This window comes from Canis lupus, chromosome 1 (genome assembly GCF_003254725.2).
Source record: "Canis lupus dingo isolate Sandy chromosome 1, ASM325472v2, whole genome shotgun sequence".
Taxonomy (NCBI): Eukaryota; Metazoa; Chordata; class Mammalia; order Carnivora; family Canidae; genus Canis; species Canis lupus.
The window spans coordinates 83,427,065-83,449,817 of NC_064243.1; the positions used below are offsets into that span (position 1 = coordinate 83,427,065).

Consider the following 22,753-nt stretch of genomic DNA (forward strand, 5'->3'; position numbering starts at 1 on the left):
CTAGCAATACACCCTCATCTGACTTCTTCAATTTATCACCCATACCTTTAAACTTTCCCCACTGTGGAACACACTGTAGGCTTATCATAGTTTCCACTACCCCCCTTCAGAACACCACTGCCTTTGTTCTGTTTCCTTTATGCCTCAGAAAGGAAAGGAGTGACCACCCAGAGTGAGGACCACAGACCAAAGATGATAATATGCCCTGATGCATTGGGCAAGAGTTTTCCCATGGTGCTCTTTCTTCTTGCTGCGAAGGGACAGAGCTATTTTATTCCCCTCAACCATCCCCCACCCTGCCCCGTCGCCCCTTGGACTGTCCAGAGAGGATGGGAAATATTACTGTGCAAAAGCCCCAGCAACCCTCACTCCTGTCCAAATAAACCCAATCAAAACCAAGTCAAAGCTGAAACAACTTTCTTCAAGGGAAGAATGTGTATCTTAGAAACTACGCCTTAATGACCTCCCAATTACTGGGACTCGTTAAGGTCTTAACACATTAAAAAAAAAAAAATGTTGTCATCCCCATTTTTCTCTGCTGAAAATTCAGCTGTTCCTTTCCATTCTGAAATCATTAGATTGACTTTAAAAGTTGGAGCAGTATCTTCAAACCATGTTGGGTCAGGAATCCAACATTTACAATGTCCAGGAGACATTACAAGGGAGATCTGACAAAGACGGCGACATTGGAGTTAAGAATGGGAAGAGGAAGAAAGGGATAAGGGAGGGCAACAAATGAGAAAGTATAACCTTGTTTCTATTGACGAGTGTTACCAATGGCGCCCCAGGTACTGTTTCATTTTTGATTGTTCCTCCTCCTACAAACTCAAACTCCTTGCAGACTGGACAATGTCTTATTCATCTTTGTTTTCCCAGCACCCAGCAGGATACCTGACAAACAGTCTGTGCTCAGGAAATATTTTTTTGGCCTGAGTCAAGCCACACTAGACTATTACTGAACATTTTAAAGTTTAAATTTCAAAGCTAGTCTCTGGGCAGAGGTATGTTTGTGGCCAGGAGACTTCTATAGATAAGCCTTTAAGTTGATCAGGGTGCTTGTGAAAGATACAGATTCCTGGGCCCCACCCCAGAGATTCCAATCCCGATGGTCTGGGGTGGGTGGGTGGGGCCCTGGGAATCTGCAGTTTTAACAGATGCCTCAGGTGCTTCTGATACAGCTTGGGAACCTAAGGCAGCTTGTAAACCGGCACATCAGATGCCATAAGCCCTGGAATTTCCCTGGTATATCTTTGAATGGCCCTGGTAGTTTAGACTTTGTGCCTTGCCGCTTGATCAGAAAAGGACATCTGACCATACTGACATGTAAATTTACCAAAGAAATTACTAGAAGAGCGGTCACAGTGGACCAAGATTCCTAAGAATCTCGGGTTTCAAATATGTTCAGTCTTCTTGGTGGGTCTGCATATTTTTGAGAGCTTCAAGTGTCTAGTGCAGCGAGCAACCTAATGGGGGAGATATTTGGAGGAAAACCAATCAAGATGTGCTTACCTGCCTGAGGGGGCCTGCTGAACCTGTTAACTGCTCACAGATCGTTAGCCTTTTGAAGGAGATGGATCAAGGAGAGGAAAGGTTTCTATGTGTTAACAGGAAAACAAAATGTTACTACACACACGAGGTGTTCAAGTTTTCTAATAAATGTCCATGAAAACTAGGCTGAGATATGGGGGACAAAAACCTGTTAACCGAGTCTGCAAATGTGAGCTCACTGGGCAGAAATTCATAATGGGCTCAAAGGGTAGGTGCCCCTGATCCGAGGTCAGTAATCTGGGATGAATGGCTAGGATTGTTAATCGCCACACTTGTAATTACACGGCAGCATCGCCTCTGCCCACATACGGGGATCCACCCGCAGTCAGGGACCCAACCTGAATCAAGACTGCGCAGCTAGAAGAACACATGGAAAATAACAGAAAGCAGGAGAGCGCTTGTGTGGTACTTCATGGGTTTCTTTGTTCAGCAGAAGCTCTGAGAGGAAGGTGGGTTTCTTTGCTGCCATCAGCGCCACACAGAGAAGTGAACTCTGGCCAGAGTGGTGGCGGGACCTACCCAGGAACCCCTAGACGGTAGAGGTGGTGCCCCAAGGGTCAACCTCTCCTGTCCTCCCCTACCACAGGGACGCAACGGGAACAATACCACACAGATGTCTGTTAGGGACTCTGCTTGGCCCTCGCCATACCCCTTCCATTTCGGCGAGGCAGACATGCACCTCCCTTCTACACGGGAGGCAAATGAGGCGAAAAAGTGTCTTGACACATCTGCAGGGCAGTAAAAGGCGGCGTGTGGAGGTGGAGCCCAGACCCGACTGCACTGGTCGGAGGCGCAGATAAGGCTCGGCGAGCGGGGCCTGCAAGGCAAGGATGAAAGCCCGGCCCGCCGCGGAGCGCTTGCAGGTAGGCAGGGCGGCCCGGGGCTGGCGGGGCCAAAGGGCCTCAGGCCGGGCACCCGAGGTGCGCCCAGGGGCCCCGGGCGGGGCGGGTGGGGCCGGTCGCGCCCGTATCTCGCAGGGATCTAGAATAGCTGGCACTTACGAAACACCGGCTGTCCAGTCCCCGGGTCCGCGCCCGATTATCATCTCCGCGGTTTCGGCTCGCGGAGGCAGGGCGGCCAGTGAGGGGCAGGCCCCGCAGCCCCGGCCGCAGGAGCTGGAATGGGGCCAGCGCGGAGGTGGCGGCCGGGCGGAAACCTAACGGGGCGCGGGGTCCAGCGCAGGGCGGGGGCGCGTCCCCGGAGAGGAGGCAGCGCGGCGGCTCGGCGGGCGGCGGGCGAGCCCGGACGCGGCGGGAGCCCGGCGGGGAGGGCAGACGGCGCAGCCCCGAGCGGCGGGGGGCGCGTCCGGCCGGCGGGGACCGAGGCGGCGGAGCAGCGCCCCGCGCGGGAGTCCGGGAGCGATGAGAGTGCAGCTCAAGGTGAGCGCCGGCGCCGGCCCGGGGTCCTGGGGATCCGAGCGGGGGTCCGAGCCGGGGTCCGAGCGGGGGTCCGAGCCGGGGTCCGAGCCGGGGTCCGAGCCGGGGTCCGAGCGGGGGTCCGAGCCGGGGTCCTGGGGATCCGAGCCGGGGTCCGAGCGGGGGTCCGAGCCGGGGTCCGAGCGGGGGTCCGAGCGGGGGTCCGAGCCGGGGTCCGAGCCGGGGTCCGAGCGGGGGTCCGAGCCGGGGTCCGAGCGGGGATCCGAGCCGGGATCCGAGCAGGGGTCCGAGCCGGGGTCCGAGCGGACGCCGCGGTCCCGCCTCGCCCTCCCGAGGCAGCCGGACCTCAGGCTGGCGGTGGCGGAGCTCCCCGGCCTGGCCCGGCACGCCCGTGTGCGGAGAAGTGACATTTACTGCGCGCCCCGTAGTGCTCGGCGTGCCTCGCTCGGTCCCCGCCGGCTGTTAGGCGCACCGCCCGCCCGCCCCGGAGCCGCATCTCCTGCCTTAGCACGCCCGCTCCGCCGCTAACTAGGACCCTGAGCAAGTTGCTTAAACCGCGTGCTTCTGCTTCCCCGTCTGGAAAATGGGAGAGTAATACCTATAATTCCAAGATGAAAGCAGATGCCATCTATGCCGGGTACTTAGAAAGCAGTGCCCGGCAGACCTGGCGGGCTGCACGAGCCTGTGGTTGTTACCACCCCACCTTGGCAGGAACCTGCGGCGTCTGGCATCGCCCCTCCCTTCATCCCACCTCCCTGGTTTACCGGCGAGGAAAACGCAGCTCGGGGAGGAAAATAAGGATTTGAACCCAGGGCAGTGGTTTGGAACACTAAGAATGCGGGTATTCCATCCGCACAGGGGATTTTGATCATTCCTTCCTGGGGACAAGGGGGTCACCCCTAACTGCCGAGGTGGGAGCCGGGTTCCTCCATTTCTTTCCCCGGTGTAAAGTTTTTTTTTAATTTTTAAAAATTTTTATTTACTTATGATAGTCACAGAAAGAGAGAGAGAGGCAGAGACACAGGCAGAGGGAGAAGCAGGCTCCATGCTCCGGGAGCCCGATGTGGGACTCGATCCCGGGTCTCCAGGATCGCGCCCTGGGCCAAAGGCAGGCGCCAAACCGCTGCGCCACCCAGGGATCCCCCCGATGTAAAGTTTTGATGTGAATTTTCCATCTGCTTTGGTTTCTACCACAACTGGTAAAGCATTAAATAATCTGGCTAGACTGACATTCGGGTTTGGCTGCAAGAATCTGGACATTTCTTACCCCCCCCCCTTTTCCCCCACCAGCCCCTATCTTCTAGGAATTAGTAGATCATTCCAGATGAAACTCCGCATGAGCCTGCTTTTGGGGGCCAAAATTAGGGACTAGTACTTTAGTATTAAGCTTGCCTTGATAGACAAGGGTATGTAATGGCACTTTGAGTTGATTGTACCCCGGCGGAGAAGGAAAAGATCCAGACAACACACTGGTGATTTGCCACAAATGTTGCTCTTATCTTGACTATTTACCATTTTCTGTCTTGGCTCATGGTTTTGGCAGGGCCTCCATGTCAGAACTAACTGTCAAGGGCTTGGTAAATATTGGACCTGAAATATGTCTCACCTCTTTTTCTTTCTCCCTGGGTTTTTCAATCCTGGGTGTTCAGGATGGCTGAACAGCCCCCACACTCTTAGAGTGATTTTCATTACACTTCTGTAGACTCATTCCATGTTAGAACTCCCACATGTCCATCCTCCCTGTAACTCAGTTATTTCTTCATGTCCCATCAGAAATCTACCAACTATTTCCTATTAAAAAAAAAAAAAATCAGGGGCACCTGGGTGGCACAGTCAGTTAAGTGTCTGCCTTCAGCTCAGGTCGTGATCCTGGGGTCCTGGGATTAAGCCGGAAGTCAGGCTCCCTGCTCAGTAGGGAGTCTACTTTTCCCACTTCCCTCTGTGGCTCCCCCTTGCTCATGCTCTCTCTCTCTCTCTCTCTCTGCCAAATAAGTAAACTAAAAATTAAAATCTTTAAAAGAAAATCATTCTTAGGTAAGATATTCTAATATGGGTCTTAGTTGTGCTTTTTTCCCCTTTTTTACTTCCTAGTTTTATTGAAGTTGTATAATAGTCAACTTCAAATAATTCCATAAGATCTGTTACTAAAAACAGCAGAACCCTCAATCATTTCCAGCTTTTCTGAAAGAGCAATAACATTCATCTCTTTAGCTTGTTGGTACTTACTCATGCCTCTAAAATAATACTTATGTGAGTCCTTCTTGATTTCTTAGGTGTAGCCATGCTTTACCTTTCCAGATGGGATATAAGGTTTAGATTTCCTTTGCATTCCTGCATCTGCCATTCACATGATCCTTCCTGTTCCTACCATCTACAGAATACAGTTATCTATAATTTTTAGTTAGGTCAATATTTAGTCTGGTCAACATTATTATGCCTTCCTACACATACACTATTAAAAGCTGAATTATGTAGTATATGATTACTCCTCCCTTCTAACTTTTGTTTTCCTCCAGGAGTGTCTCGTGTGTGTTTCCAGAATTTTCTATGGAGTTTTCACTAATTTAACTGACAAGTTTTTGCCAGTTGCCTAAATCTTCTCTCAAGATCATCCTGTGTAATACGCATTTTAACCAATTTTATTCTGAGTACAGCTTTCTGACCTGCATTACCTATCCAGACTGATTGGTCTTGATGCTGGATGCACAGCTATTACTTTGGGCTCTGTCTTCAGTATCATCATGGGGATTTCCTTTCCCTCTGTTACACTGGTTCGTGTTTCTTATATCCCATGTCCTCGTGATTTTTTTCCATCATTTCGGTGGAATACCTTTTCCAGTTGCACTCTGAGAAAGGATGCACACGAAGTACGTTGAATTGATGTATTGTTATGACAAATTATCCTTGCAGACTTTTTTTTTCCTTAAAAACGTTCTGCTAACAATGCAAAAATAATTTCTTGTGGTAAATAATTCAAGCACTATTAATAGAAATTCCAAGAGTTCCCTTTTTGTCCCTCATCCTCATCTCTTTCCAATCCAGAGGTATTCAAAGTGTTGGATTTGGAACATTCAATCATTCTTTGGATTCATTCAGTCAACAGATATTTATGAATTTATGAGTGCCAACTAGGTGCTAAGACCTGTTCCAGAACTTAGGAATATATAGTGAACAAAACTTATTTTTGAGCTGGAGAGGAATGGTGTGATGCTTCTCGATGCTGGAATTGAGTCCACTGCAGCTTTGGCTAGCTTATTTTTCTTCTGGAATATGAACATCATATAATCAAGGCTCTCTTTGTCTCTGTCTCTTTTTCTTTCTCAGTATAAAATCATGACCACTACAAATTAAACTTCATAACTTGCCATTAGAACAACATCATCATACCCCTGAGATGTAGAAATAGTTTTCTGAATGGATAAATGAAATGTGGTGTGTTTACATATACACATGTACTCACACACACAATGGAATATTTAGCCTTTAAAGAGGAAAGAAATCCTGACACATGCTACAACATGGATGGACCTTAAAGATGTTATGCTAATAGGCAATCATCAAAAGATGAATATTGTATGATTCCACATATATAAGATATATAAAGTAGTCCAATTTGTAGAAAGAAAAAGTAGAGTGTAGGTTGTCAGAGGTTGGGGGAAGAGGGAAATGAGTTATTTAATGGGTGTAAAGTTTCAGATTTGCAGGATGAAAGTTCAGGAGATGGGTTGCACAAATATGTGAATATGCTTAACAGTACTAACCTGCACACTTAAAAAAGTAGTCAGGATGGTAAATTCTATATTATGTGTATTTTGCCACAATTAAATAAGCAAACAGACAAGCAAAAAGAAACAAAATGCACATAAACTCCATAATGGGATTCATCCTTGAATCTGATGAGGATGATTGAATCTACTTGCAGCTAGGTTCAGCTCCTGCCTGGAATCCAGGATTTTCAGGGTGTGCAAGGTGTAGCAACAGATTGCCCTGGGAACTTTCTTTTGATGCACTTAGCACCAGAACATTTGGCAGGTTCCATTGTTGGGGTGGCCTAATGCCGCTCTCCCTTTCTTTCCGTGGTATTTCCATATCTCTGGGGAAGAGGTCCTCGGTTATTTATAGTACAGATAAACTGAGACTACTTCAGAGTGCCATGACCAGTTATGCAATTGGGAGCAGTGAGAAGTGGTAGTTTTGTTTGGCTTAGAGGTTACATTCTTTTTCTGAGTCTGCAAGCATGTGCCTCTTGAGAGCCTCCTGATCCATTTCCATTGGAAACGAAGATGTTGACTTGGTAGCACAGGCAGGTGCCTTCCCCAGCGCTGGTTTCCCTGCATTTTCCATGTCGGCGTTCCTTTACAATCCCCTTTGGAGTGATCCTGTGCTATATGTTGGATCCCAGTCTTGAAATGCTCCAGGACTGCATAGCGGTCAGGTATCCCAAGACTTGCTACAGTGCTGGGCGTGTTGACTGGAAAGATTGGCCGGGTGAATTTGGTTGTGCTTTGTCCTACCTCTCTCTAAGCTATATATGGCCAACATATAGAATTTTATTCCAGGGGCACCTGGGTGTCTCAGTTGGTTAAGCATCCAACTCTTGGTTTCAGCTCTGGTCATGATCTCAGGGTTGTGAGACCAAGCCCTGCATCACTAGGCCTGGAACCTTCTTGGGATTCCCTCTCTCTCCCTCTGCTCCTCCGGCCCCCCTAAAAAACAAACAAACAAACAAACAAACAAACAAACAAACATAGAATTTTCTTCCAGGCAAATTCAAAGCCCAGTGGGATGAATGACTGGGCAACCAAAGTTCTCTCTGCATTTTGCTGATTGTAGATTCAGAGCTTCTAATAATGGTCATTTTTGATGTGAGCAAACCACCTGGTCCAGGGGTGGAAACATTCCTGTCAGAAACTTCTGTTTTCTGTAATAGGTGTGTGAGGTGACCTTGGAGAAAGTACACTTCCTTGGGATTTTATTCCCCTGCCATGTGTGCAAGATTAACATTCTTTTTATCTTTCCTAGTTTTGGAGTGTGTTGGGATATGGGCCAGGAGGGCCCCCTCAAATTGCCCATAGCAACTAAAGACACTTAGAGCTAGGCAAAACTTTCCTTGTGATTAGATTATAGAGCCTGATTATCACCATTTTGGAATGTCTGGCATGTTTTTTATCACTGGTTTTCCTTAGGTATAATCAAAAAGGGACAGAATGTGGTAATTAATTCTCTAGAAGTATCAGCAGGAAGGTGAGAAGAGTAATAAAGGGAATAGTTGGAAAAAGTAGTTTTACTGCTGGCTGCATGCCCTTCTGCCTACCTCAGTTTCCTTAACAGTAAAGCAAATACCACTATTCATTGGCTACCTCCTTCCAAGAGCTGTGAATGGGTTTTGAGGAAGCAATTCCTTTGAAAATTCAGTAAAAGACATGGATCAGGAGCTCAAAAACTCAAATTCAAAAACCAGGCCTGCTGGGGACTCAGGTTCGCTGGTCAGTGTAAGCACTGAGCGAACATGGCTGCCCACAGTTGGCCCCAACTGACTGTTGGCCAAGTTGAAACACAAGCCCGCATTCCAGAAATGCAGCATCTGGCAATTGTAATAGAAAATGCAGATACATAGATTCTTTCTTGAGTGTGAAACCTCGTGGTTTTCACATTTCATTAGTTACTTCAGAAGATTTTTGAAAAAACTTTGCCAGTTGAATAAAACACATTTTTGGTCTGCTTTCCGCCTGTGGGCTGTTATTTACACAAATACAGTAGTCCCTTCTTATCTGTGGTTCTGTTTTCTGTGGTTTCCCTCAACCAATCTGGAAGCAGATAATCCTCCTTCCAACAAGTCATCATGAGGTTAAGTAGTTTCTCACTCCATCAGTGCCTCCGTCATTCAGCTCATTCAGCTCACTTCATGTCCTCACACAGTCATTTTATCATCCCACATCATCATCATGGTCATAAGGATGAGTTTATACAATAAGATTTTGAAGGAGAGAGACCACATTTATATAACTTATTGTAATTGCTTCTTATTAGTTATCATTGTCCCTAATTTATAAATTAAACTTTATTTTTTTATATCTATTTTAGCATTCTATTTTATATTTTAGATTTTAATTACGGTAAGCAGTCTTCTCTTTTTCTTTTTTTATAGTTTATATTTTAAAATCCAAATTCAATTAACATATATTGTATTATTAGTTTCAGAGGCAGAGGTCAATGCTCATTACATCATGTGCCCTCCTTAATGTCCATCACCTAGTTAACCCCTCCCCTATCCCTTTCCCCTCCAGCAACCCTCAGTTTGTTTTCTATGATTAAGAGTGTCTTATGGTTTGTCTCCCTCTCTGATTTCATCTTGTTTTACTTTTTCCTCTCTTCTCCTATGATCCTGTTTTGTTTCTTAAATTCCACATATGACTGAGATCACATAATTGTCTTTCTCTGATTGACTTATTTCACTTGGCATAATACCTTCTAGTTACGTACCACGTTGTTGCAAATGGCAAGATTTCATTTTTTGATGGCTGAGTAGTATTCCACTGAATATGTATACCACATCTTTTTTATCCATTCATCTGTCCATGGATATGTGGGCTCTTCCATAGTTTGGCTACTGTGGACATTGTTGCTATAAACATTGGGGTGCAGGTGCCCCTTTTTGGATCACTACATTTGTAATTTTGAGGTAAATCTCTAGTAGTGCAATTGCTGGGTCTATTGTAGCTCTATTTTCAACTTTTAAATTAAACTTTATCATAGGTATGTTTGTACAGGAAAAAAATATAGCATACATAGTCATTTCTATCTGTTCTTTTAGGCATTCACTGGGAGTCTTGGAACGTATCCCTCATGGATGGCGGGGGCGGGGGGGCTACTGCAGTTTTCTGTGATAGGTCTTTCTCTTTGCCTATGCTGCTCCCCACTTAATTTTTGGGTTATAATTCACCTATCACTTGATTGATTGATTTATAAGTAGTCTTCATGCCCAATATGGGGCTTAAATTCACAACCCTGAGATCAAGGGTTGTATTCCCTATCACCTGAGCCAGCTAGGCACCCCTAATTCACCTAAAGTATATAATTTAATGGCTTTTAGTAAACTCGCAGAATTGCACATCTATCAGCACAGTCAATTTTAGAGCATATTTATCATCTCTAAGAGAAATCCCACACCCCTTAGCTGTCAACCCTTAGTCCCTCTATCCTCACCAGCCCTAGGCAACCACTGATCTACTTTCTGCCAAGTATAGATCTGCCTGTTCTGGGCTATTTTGTATAGACAGACACATACAATATGTACTCCCTTTTATCTAGTTTCTTTCATTTATCATAATATTTTCAAAATTCATCCATGTAGCATGTTATCAGTACTTCACTTTTTGGTATCGCTGAGTAATATACCATATCATATTTAATTTGTCCATCAGCTGATGGACATTCGGATTGTTTTTTGATCTTTGGCTATAGTGAATAACATTGATGTGAATATCTGTATACAAGTTTTTGTGTGGACTTACAGGTTCATTTCTCTTAGGTAGGTACCTAGAAGTGGACTTGGTAATTCTATGGTTAGCCTTTTGAGGAACTGCCAGACTGTTTTCCAAAGAGACTGTGCCATTTTATATTCTCATGAACAATGTATATGATAGTTTCAATTTCTCCCCATACCTTATTCTTACTTTTTGATTATAGTCATCCCAGTGGCTGTGAAGAGGTACCTCACTGTAGTTTAGATTTTCATTTCCCCAATGACTAATGATGTTGAGAATCTTCATGTGTTTATTGGCCTTTGTATGCCCTCTTTGGAGAACTATTTGTTCAGATCCTTTGTGTGGCACTTATTTTTGACCCAACTCTTGGGATTTTTCTCCTGATAAATGCACATTTCACGTCTACACAAAAGGGGGATATGTTCTAAGACCTCCCAGTGAATACTCGAAACTGTGGTTAGTATGAAACCCAATACATACTATTTTTTCCTATATGTACATACCTATGATAAAGTTTAATTTTTAAATTAGGGATAGTAAAAGATGACTATCAATAGCTAATAAAGTTATGTGAATATGGTCTCTTTCAAAATATCTTATCATACTGTTCTTAAACTTCTTGTGATGTGAGATGAAGTGAGATGAATGAAGTAGGCATTGTGACATAGCATTAAGCTACTATTGATCTGAAGATTTGTTAGACTGCAATTGACTGAAGGTAACTGAAACCATGGACAAAGGGGCACTACTGTACACAGTTTCTAGGAGTTCATGATCCTCTTAATATTTCTCTATGTATCTGAGGATACTTACAGAAAGCATGCCAAATAGCAGGAGTTTTTCTGGGAATTTCATAAGCTTGATCTTATGTTATCTACTCTATTATCAACCTCATGGGATTCATGTGAGGATCAAATATTCAGGAAAGTGATTTGTAAATATTAAAACACTCTACAGCTTCAGGGATTGCTGCAGGTACAATCTCTATAGGTAAGTGAGAGTGAAATGAAGTGGTTAAGTCTCCATGAACTGGAGACTGCCCATATTTGAATCCCAGTATCACTTTTATAAGCCATTGTGTTTTGGGGCAATCATTCAACTTCTCTGATTCAGTGTCTTCATTTGTAAAATGGAGATAATAACTGACCTACTTCCCATATTTTCTTGGGCAGTTAACATAAAGTATTTTGTCTTGTGCAGGTGGGTGCACAGAAAGTGCTGAATAAATTGTTACCCTGCTGCTGTGGACTAAGTGTTTGTCTCCCAAAATATATATGTTGAAGTCCTAATCTCTTATGATGGTATTTGGAGGTGGAGCCTTTCGGAGGTAATTAGGTCTTGAGGGAGGAGCCTTCTTGGTTGGGATTGATACCATTATAAGAAGACACACAGAAGAGATGATCTCTGTTTACCATGTGAAAATACAGTGAGAGAGTAACTATTGTAAACCAGGAAGATGACTCTCACCAGAGCTCGACCATGTGGGCACGCTGATCTTGGACTTCTGTTCCCTGGAACTGTGAGAAATAAATGTTTGTTGTATAAACCATCCAGTGTATGGAATTCTGTTTATAGTAGCCCAAACTGACTAAGATAGCTGCTATTAATATTATCTTAAATGGAACTAGACATATTATCTTATAGTGGGACATATCTTATTTTTTGTAATATATTTTTCATAATATATCATATATATATTTTGCAATTAGTGAGGTTTTTTGCAATTATTTTTTTAAAGATTTTATTTGAGAGAGAGGGAGAGAAGGAGAGCACAGAGGAAGAGTGAGAGGGAGATGCAGACTCTCTGCTGAGCAGGAAACCCGACATGGGGCTCAATCCCAGGATCCTGAGATCATGACCTGAGACAAAAGGCAGATGCTTAACCAAGTGAGCCACCCAGGCACCTGAGCAGGTTGATCTTTGAATATGGAACTATCTTCCTTCCTTCTGGAGAAAATAGATGTCCTCCATTGATCTTTTAAAGACGTTTTTGTAAATTAAATCTTATAGTCTTAGGAAAGAGAATTTTACTCCCAGAAGAATTAAGTCCATAGGGTACTTTATAGATCCTTGGCCTAGATAGTTAATTCTCTCCAAACTTTGTCACTACTGTTAGGGTCTGCTTTAAAGTGATTAAAAAACAAAAACCAAAACAGAACAAAAAAAAAAACAAAGAGAAGAGGGTCCAAAGTCTTAAAATTTAAACTTTCCAAAATTTGTTAGTGTTTATGCCAGCAAAGTAGGAGGAAATGGTCATTTGGCTTAAGACTTTGTAGGTCGGATCTTTGCTCTTGAATGTAATAAACAGGCAAACCATTCAGTCTCATATTTTGGTCTCTTGAGCTGGTAGCCACTGGCCTTAAGAGGGAAACCACATTCTTGAGAAGCAACTCGTAGAGAGGAGACTTTTCAGATAGAAATTGCATCTTGCTAGCTGGTATTTGGGTTCAGGAAATATGGAATGTCATAGGTGAGAGGTAAAGCCTGGGAGCCATTTACCCAAGAGAGCCTCTACTCTGTGGAATCTTCTTGATGTCAGAGTCTATCATCAAGTTTAGCTGAAGGGAAAAGGTCTATGAGGTTCAATCTACCAGAGAGTCTCTGAAAGTTCCTGGGATACTGATGTTTTGTAAGTTTTGTTCTTTGACCTACAGACAATGTGTGTGTGTGTGTGTGTGTGTGTGTGTGTAGCTTGAGTTTTGTTAAAGAAAAAATTTTCACGATCCTTGTTAAAGATAGTAAGGAAGACCTTATTCAAGAGGGTTTGTTCCAGTGGGGGTTTTGCAGTAGGCCAGAGAGATGGGGCTCAACTCCAAGTACAGCAAGAAGAGGAGATTTACAGCCAAGGAGTAGGGTAGAGGTCAGTGGGTGGAAAATTGCGAGAGAAAACATCAAAGCCAGAAGGATTCTTGCTAGACCAACTCAACAGGATTCTTGCTGAAGGCAGGCCAGAGTGATCAGATACCAAGGGTGGGGGATTTTCACTAACTGACCCAGCAGAATCTTGCTAAAACTGCATTAGCGGGACCAAGAACAGAGCCCAAGGTTGGTACCTAGTCAGAAAAAGGACTCAAGTCAGAAAGAGCCTGAATCAAGTTCGGTCAAGGAGAGAGTCTTGAACAATTTGAAACATGAGGTGACTAAGGTAGGCTATTCCTCCTTATGTAATACAATCATGAAATACTGTGAGCATTTGAGTGACACATCCTTAAAAGAGAAAAGCTGCTTTTCTTTAGTTTAATCCTTTTTTTTAATAATTGCCTTTTAATTAAAATAATTATGGGTCATTTCAAGGTCTTTTCTTTATGGATATAATACATTTCTTTCCATTTTACAATTTAAGAAATTTCTTTAATTTAAGAAATTAAATCCAGAAGAAACATCTTGGTGGACTGAAACTCCGTGAAAAGGGAAAACTGCTCTGTAGTTTGGCTCCTCAGTGACTTAGGAAAAGGCATTGTGTGGTAGATTTCTTCCCCTTTCCTTCCCAAATTGCATTGAAAGAACGGTCAGTTTCTAAACAACATTGGAACTTTTTGAAGATCAGGTGTAACAGCCAGAAACAGAAGTTGAGAAACTATCCCAGCAAATGATAATTTCTCATCTGCCAGCTTCCATTACTCACAGAGCTCTTGGTATCCCACTGACAAACTTGTGTTTCTCAACTTCCTGGACCACACTCCTTTTACTAAAGCATCATTTTCCTTCTGGAATACTAGTGGAATTAGTTATTCTCGATGAGAATTCTTTTCTTCTAAAGAAAACAAAACCCGATTGCTACCCTACTTTTTTTTTTTTAAGATTTTATTTATTTCTTCATGAGAGACATATATATAGAGAGAAAGAGAGAGACAGAGACATAGGCAGAGGGAGAAGCAGGCTCCATGCAGGGAGCCTAATGTGGGACTCGATCCCAGGTCTCTAGGATCAGGCCCTGGGCTGAAGGCGGTGCTAAACCGCTGAGTCACCTGGGCTACCCTGATTGCTACCCCACCTTAAATCTGTTAGCTTAAATTAAGATAAAAATCTTAAAGGTCCCTGTCTTTTTAAATCAACTTAACTATCTCAAAGGTGCTTTTTAAAAAGTAAGCTGAAAATCTTAAAGATGAGGATAGAAATCTTACATTAAGGTTTAAAATTTAGGGGAGGGAACATTCTGAATTGAGACCTAGCAGAAATCGCTTGGAAGGCTATCTCCCCAAATCGTACCCTCTGCAAACAAGTGTGTTTATCCTCAGAGATGATCCCTGATCAAATATAGTAAGGGGAACAATGGATAATAATGGATTTCTGGAGAGTCACACTGGTTGCACGTATTTATATAGCCATAAAACATTTTCTTTTCATCCCATGTAATACCTTTGTTCTCTAGGATATACCTAAGAAACTCTGGTATAATCCTCAAATGTGTACTCAGAAGTCAGGTAGACAATGAGGATAGAACAAGACAGTTCCCTGTATTCCAGGGTTTAGAGTATAGTTGGTCTAAATAGGTTATAAGGGTAAGCACAGAAGATTAGTGGCACATGGAAGGAGATCCTGATTCAGAGATTCAGAAAGAGAGTTTCTATGAAGGTTTTCATGATGTCTCTCTTGGAGAAAGAAGGGTAGTGGGGAACAGTGTGGAAAGAGCAGGAAGTGGATTCAGGGAATTCAAAGTTGTTTAGTATATTAAATTGTAGGGATTGAAGTAGGGAGAGACAAGAGATGAGGTGAAAGAGGGAGCAGCTCAGATGTGGTAGGTAGTGGGCTGTATACCTGCTGAAGGACTTTTAAACTATCCTAATGACATTGGGGGAAACACTGAAAGGTTTTAGGTGAGAATGACATGTTTACCTTTTCAGTTTAAGTAGGCTTTCCTGCAGAGAAAGAGATCAGAGAAGGGAAATCTGGAGGCAGAAAGACCGATGGGAGGCCATCTCACCAAGAATTCATGGTGACTTTAGAATAGTGGCAATACAGATGCAGAGGGGTGGGCTGATGCAAGAGGTATTTAAGAAATAAAATCAGTAGGTCTTGGTGGTTGACTGAATGAGAAATAAGGATGGAGAATTAATGATGGTGCTCTGGTTTTTAACTTGGACACCTGGGTATACTGGTGAACACTTGGGGAATATAGTATAGGTGGGGGATAGGTCTGAGTGAGGGAAACAAAGGATACAGATTTGGACAGGTTAATTTGAAATAGGATACTCTTCTGTTCCTTTTTAAACCTGGTGAGATAAGGAAGGTAGGTTTTATATATCCCCCAGCCAAGTTGCATTCGATGAATGGACTACCATAGTCAATGGGCGACAAAACACAAACCCCTGTACTCTACCTCCAAGCTCTGTTCTTTCTCTACTATAACCCATGACTTCTCAAAGAGGATGTGACTTTTATAGATAACAGTCAGAAAACCAGTACTTTTTTCATTGAAATACTTTGGTTGAAGTCTTCTCGTCTTCAGTTGTCTTGCTGCTATTCAAATACTCATGTATTTTCAAAATTCTGTTGGAGATACTTTATCACTTCTGAACATTAAAGCAATTTTGGATTGCTTAAGGAGATTCTTGTTCCTCAGGCAAGTAAATTTTTTGATATTTTATTTTATTTTTTAAATATTTTATTTATTTATTAGAGAGAGAAAGAATGAGCAGTGGGGGAGGGACAGAAGGAGAGAGAGAGAGAAAAGGAAGCAGACTCTTTGCTGAGCAGGAAGTCCGATATGGGGCTTGATCTCAGGACCCAGCGATCATGACCTGAGCTGAAGGCAGGCGCTTAATCGACTGAACCACACAGGTGCCCCTATTTTATTTTATTTTATTTTATTTTATTTTATTTATTTTTTTTTTAAATTTTTTTATGATAGTCACAGAGAGAGAGAGAGAGGCAGAGACATAGGTAGAGGGAGAAGCAGGCTCCATGCACCGGGAGCCTGACGTGGGATTCGATCCCGGGTCTCCAGGATCACGCCCTGGGCCAAAGGCAGGCGCTAAACCGCTGCGCCACCCAGGGATCCCCCTATTTTATTTTAAAATTATTTTTAAATTGAAGGAATTTGCTCACTCCAAATTTTTTTTGGAAGGAAGTTGAGTATTAATAATAAAAAAATACCGTAGTTCCCTAAAGCAATTAAAATGGATTAGTGTATTCTCTAATGTTTAAGAGTTGTTAGTAACTCATACCTTTTGCTTATAAATTGGCACAACCTCTATGGAGGGCAATGTGGCAATATTTGAATTCACTGACATATTACTAGTAGGATTTTATCTGGTAGATATACATGCATGTGAAAGCTGTGCTGTGTGTATTTTAGCTAAATAAATTATGGGACTTCCATACAAAGAAATACTGGTCAGTTTCCAAAAGAATGAAAGAACTCTGTGTACAAATATATTAGGATGTCCAAATTATTAATAAGTGATGAAAAAGCAAGGTACAGAATGGTATATATAATATGCCTCTATAGGAAAAAATAATTTTTTGGTATACGCTTATAATCTTTGGCAGAATACATAACAGTTCATTTGGGGGAAGGAAATGGATGTCTGGAGTATAGGGGTAGGAGGAAGAGTTAATTTTCCCCTGTATCATCTATTATACCTTGTGGATTTTACATCACTTTCAAAGTTATCTATTTAAAAAAAAAAAGGGAGATCTCTGGGTGGCTCAGCGGTTGGGCACCTCCTTTTCGGCCCAGGGCGTGATCCTGGAGACCCGGGATCGAGTCCCACATCGGGCTCCCTGCATGGAGCCTGCTTCTCCCTCTGCCTGTGTCTCTGCCTCTCTCTCTCTCTCTCTCTGTGTCTCTCATGAATAAATGCATAAAATCATAAAAAAAAATGTTGCTGAGTCCTGGCTTCTGTGTTCCACAAATGATAGAGTGAAGGCTTAGAATACAAGGACCAACATTATAGCAAATCTTTTTTTTGTTTCTTTTTTGCTATGTGGTAGCTAGGCACACAGTTGTATATGGTGTACCCGAAGTGATCATAATTAAATTTTTTAAAAATGAAAGTGCCCATTTCTAAGTGTGGCTAAAGAAATGCTCATGATAATTTACAGCTGGACAGCTGGACATTGTTCTAACAACCTCTGGGGTCAATCACCCGGGAACAGAAAGATTTCTCTGGTTTACTGATAGAAACTTCTTACCTTCCTCTTTCTTCCTGCTTCCTTTCCTCTCAGTATGCCTTGCCCTGACAGTCCAACTGCCCAGTGATCTCCAATTATGTTCATTCTTTTCCTTTATCCTAAATTCCTATTTGTTTAGTCTAGATGTCTGCAAACCCATATATTCTGAGGCACACATTTTTAGGTTAGTGTATTGGGGACATCCTTGGAATATCATGTTGCAGTTTGCTCCATAAGATGTTCATTGGGATACTATTGTTCCCCATCTGTCTGAAGTTTGGTGGATCCCCTATTGAGAGAATATCTCTTATATATTTTTAAAAGATTTTATTTATTTATTCAAGAGAGACACACACGCACAGAGAAAGAGAGAGAAAGAGAGAGAGAGAGGCAGAGACAAAGGTAGAGGGAGAAGCAGGCTCCATGCAGGGAGCCCAACAAGGGACTCGATCCCGGGTCTCCAGGATCATGCCCTGGACTGAAAGCGGTGCTAAACTGCTGAGCCGCTCAGGCTGCCCATATCTCTTATATTTTGTGATCCATAAAACATACAGCGTATTGTTGTGTTGTACTGTGAAGTTCCAGTAATAATAAACGGGACCACCATGATTGCACATGTAGATCTCCTATCTTCCTTCTTCTCTCTTGATAAGGGTCAAAGAGGAATGCTGAGATTTGCAGCCTTCAGAGCAAAATGAACCGACTTCTATAGCACATAGGTAATAGAGTCTTGGACAAAATTACTAAAAAGGAAAAATTTGTCATCCTCTCCTTGCCTCTATCAGAAGAGGAAGCATTTTCTTCAAGATTGAGCCCTCCTCCTTGGCTTTTCATACTATTTCTTCACCCTACACTCCAAAGTCTCTAAAGTCATTTTCATTCTTTCTTACATCTCTCTCTCTTTATTGACTTTTCTTTTATCTACAAATAAGGTCTAGGTTTCCTCAACCATAAAATAAGTTTTCTTTCAATTTTACCTCTTAAACGTATTGTCAAAGTGCTCTAGAATTGGTATTTGATAGAACCTGCTCCTTCTCCATTAGGAGGTAGTAATAATTGTACCCATCACACAGTTGTGAATATTACTGTAGCTAAAGTACATAAAGAACATAAAGAACTTAGCATAGCCTTTGGCACATACAAAAGGCTTACACTGATGATGGCTTTTGGCTTTTGCTTTATATCATTGGTTTAGTGGTAATATTGTTTTTCCCAGGGTATATTACACTAGCTGTCTCTTGTTTTGCAGCCTATTTCCTTTTTTTTAAAATAGACTTTTATTTTATTTTAAAAGTAGGCTCCACACTGGGTGTGGGACTTGAACTTACAACCCTGAGAATAAGAGTCAGATGCTTAGCCAACTGAGCCACCCAGGCACCCCTGTAACCTATTTCTTAAATCTCCCTCAATTTGCTCAGTGATCATGGACAAAATCTGCATTCCTCTTACTTTCTTGTCAGTACTAAATGTCTTAGCTTTTCTTTGAAACATCCTACTGTCATAATAATGCAAATTTTTTTTGAAGAGAGAAACTTTCTCCATTCTCTACTTCAGGTATCATGTCACAATCCCGTGTAACTCTTTGTTCGTTATTCCCTGAACTCTTCTGCACCCTATGTTTAATTATTTCTAAAGGTGATTGGCTCTTTCATCTTCTATATTCTCTGCTCCCCAGTGACCTTAAGGTTTTACCATAGGTGTTCTCTGAATTCTCTTCCAGGCTGAAATATCTGCATCTCACCCCCATGGCAATGGCATTATATCACCACCTCCCAAGACTTTTGTCACCTTTCAAGGACTTTCCCAAATCTTATGTTCTCCTTGAAGCCTTCCCAAATATCTGCAGGTAGAGAGACTTCTTCTTCCAAGGAGTCCCAGATCCTGCCCTTGTGTCATACTTAGTATATATTTATGAACATAGATTTTTTTCCCCTTTGGTGTTGGTGTTGGTCTTTGGGACACAGCTTTATTTATTTTATTAGAAGAATATATTTTTGAATGAATATTCAAAATATTTTTGAATGAATGAATAAATGAATGAATGAAGCTATTATTCTTAGAGATATCAATATTTTAAAGGAAGAATAGAGAAATGGATAGAATATATTCTATCCTATCAGATATGGGTTCTGAAAGGCTGATCCCCCACTAATCATGCTTCTGTGACATCTTTAGATTGGAGAATTTGATAGGCAATAAAGTCAACCATAAAGTTAGAAATGAATACAATCAAAATTATCTTTCATAAATCATCTCATAAAGCATAATGTGTGAAGATTTGATCTCTAATTGCTTTTTCTCTATGTTGAAACTTTTTTTCAGTTTAGCACCAGATTCCATAGGGGATGTTGCAGTACTACCATGCACTCATTGGAGTGAGATGCGTAGAGTAAGATATGGGTGTGGGGCCTGAGACCAACAAGGAAACAGTACTCTAGTGCAATCATGCAATCACTTTTGGGCAGTGGTTTCCTAGGTGTGGTTCATGGACTCCTGGAGGGTCTTCAAGACTACTTCAAAGGGTCCTCAAATTCAAAATTATTTTTATAATGGTACTGAGACATTATTTGCCTTTTCTACTCATTCTCTTGTGACTGTACAGTGTTTTCCCCAGGTTACATGAATTCACAGTATCTACAAAGGCTATTAAGGTACTATTTCCTTTCCCAATTACGTGGCAGTGTGAGGCCAGTTTTCTTAATATACTTCAAGCCAAACCACTTATTGCAACAGATTGAGCATAGAAGCAAATATGAGAATCTAGTTGTCTTTTTTTAAAGATTTTATTCATTTATTCATAGACACACACACACACACACACACAGAGAGAGAGAGAGAGAGAGAGAGGCAGAATCACAGGCAGAGACACAGGCAGAGGGAGAAGCAGGCTCCATGCAGGGAGCCCGACCTGGGATTCGATCCCCGATCTTCGGGATCACGCCCTGGACTGAAGGTGGCGCTAAAATCACTAAGCCACCCGGGCTGCCCGAGAATCTAGTTGTCTTAAGCCAGACATTAAAGATATTTTTAAAAATATAAGACAACTCTTTTCTCTTTAAAATCTTTATGAAACTAAAAAAAAAAACTTTGTGAAACTTAAAAGACTTATTTTCATAAAAAATATTTATGTTAACATAAATAGGTAAGTAGATTTATTACTGTTATATAAAATGAACTAATGAGTAAATATCTTAAAAAGTCCCGATTCTAAATTTTGATACATAAGTATTGGTAGACATATTCATATGAATTAAAGCTTTTTGGAGGTCCTTGGTAATTTCTACGAATATGAAGGGGTCTTAAGCCTCAAAAGTTAGAGAACTGCTGCTCGTGGGCATTGGGTACTCCTGAAAGAATGGCATTGAAGTTGCTCACACTTAATATTTTTTTCTTTCTTCTCACCTTTCTTCTTCTAGCTCTTATTCTTTTAGCAAAAATTTAAAATTTTTCCAAGTTAAATATGTGGTGTGTATCTCTACTGAATTTCAAGAAGTAAAATCCTTTTGCAATATTCTTTCTGCTGTGCTGCCCATACATAAACCTTAACGATGGGTGATCTAAAACTGCCTTTAACCTGTAATTCCAAATAAAATGTCACAGTCCCAGAGTGTGGTGAGTTTCCTAGAAGTCAACTATTTAAGAGGACAGCTTCACTAATAAGGACACTTGTGGTAAGAGAATATAGTTTCACCATAAAAAAAGGCTTGTTAGACTATGTAGTTCACTTGGATGAAGTCCTAGTAAAGTTTTGGATAATTTAACAAGATATTTGGAGCATAAATAAAGACCATCTGTGTACATGGATAATAAATTCATGAATATTTTGCTACTTGGAAATTGGAGAAGACTAATTGTGTTACAGAATTTATTTTCCTTTTGTGCCTGTGTTCTTGGTCTCACCCCTTCCGAGAATGAAGAGGTAGACCAGATGAAGAGTGGTGGGGAGAAAAGCAAAGTTTATTGAGTGATAGGTACAGAGCTTCTGGAGAGGGAGGGGATCCAAGAGGGTCGGCACCCTAGTTTCTATGTCTAGGAGTTTTTATGGGCTTTTTGGTAGGCTGTTTTAATCTGTTTAACCTGTCATTCAATCAGGTTTGTGTAGTCTATCACATGGGAAAGAGTGGAGGGCTTCTTCCAGAGTGGTGTAAAAATCCTTTTAAGGGTAGTTTCCTCTTAGGGTTCAGCCCCTTATCCTTGCCTTTCTTCCAATTATCCTTCATTAACGATGCATCCCATTTGAAAACTTTAACAGATTAGAGTAGTTATATAACAAATAGGCCCAGCATTCAGTTAAATTCTGTAGGTTACTACCCGGGACAGTGGTAAAGAATACTCATAAAGGAACTTCCTATTTCTTTTTCCCTTCTTATCAAAATGATTTAATATAATCTGCGATTATAAATGTTTTATTTGCATGTTTTATTCCCCAGGGGACTGGATAAAGCTGAAGCCTGTGTGATGGCAGAGGAAAGGATGTCTCCTCACTGCTATTTGAAATTGTGTTAGTACTGACATAATGAGGACTTTCATCAGTGTGGGAAGGGAAGTGAAGGGACAGGCCAAGACATCAGTTTAGTTTGAACCTTTATGATATGCTCTACTTGGCTGGTCACTGTTGAGTTCTTCCGAGTCCCCATTAGGCTCTGTGAAGAATTCATAAATGTTTTACTCATGTACTTATGAGTTTATATAATGTAGACCTTCATTCTGAAGTTCTAAATGCCTTGGCTCAACGAGGCATTTAGAAATGTTAGCAAAATTCCTCACTTAAACAGGTGAACTGGCATTTTAGGAGATTTTGAGTTATTTAGCTGACATTCCATTTTTAATGATGTTACAAAAAAAAATCATTACCAGCAAAAATAGCATTCACTTTTTTCTACCTCAAAGGAAGAAATCATTTAAGATTATTTTTTTCTGAAGTATGCCTAAATTTTGCCTGCTGGAAAGATTATTTACTGGAAATGAGATTAACTCGGGGCAGTGTGGGTGAACCAGATCCTTGAGTTTTGGTTATTTTAGGTTTAACACCCTTTGCCTGAGACTGTTAATCTTGGATCAGGTGAGTCCTATGCAGTACCCTGTAGAATGTGGACAGAACCCCACAGAAGACCCTGAGCTGACCCTTCCAGGTGGATGGGCTTGCTTTGCACTGAAACCGTTTCCCTAAGCCAACAGATTGTGCCCTGTCAAAGTCTATTCTCCTGTGACTCAGTTTGAAGAGGT

General features: G+C 41.9%; 1 protein-coding gene across 1 annotated transcript in view; it reads left to right on the top strand.

Annotated features, from left to right (window-relative positions):
- Positions 1-1,975: 1,975 nt before the first annotated feature.
- TRPM6 (transient receptor potential cation channel subfamily M member 6) overlaps positions 1,976-22,753 on the top strand; it is a 137,159-nt gene continuing 116,381 nt past the window's right edge. The window contains exon 1 of the mRNA XM_025423303.3: positions 1,976-2,411. Within this exon, the coding sequence (XP_025279088.1) occupies positions 2,379-2,411 (33 nt within the window). The 5' untranslated portion in view covers positions 1,976-2,378. The remainder of the gene's footprint in view (positions 2,412-22,753) is intronic.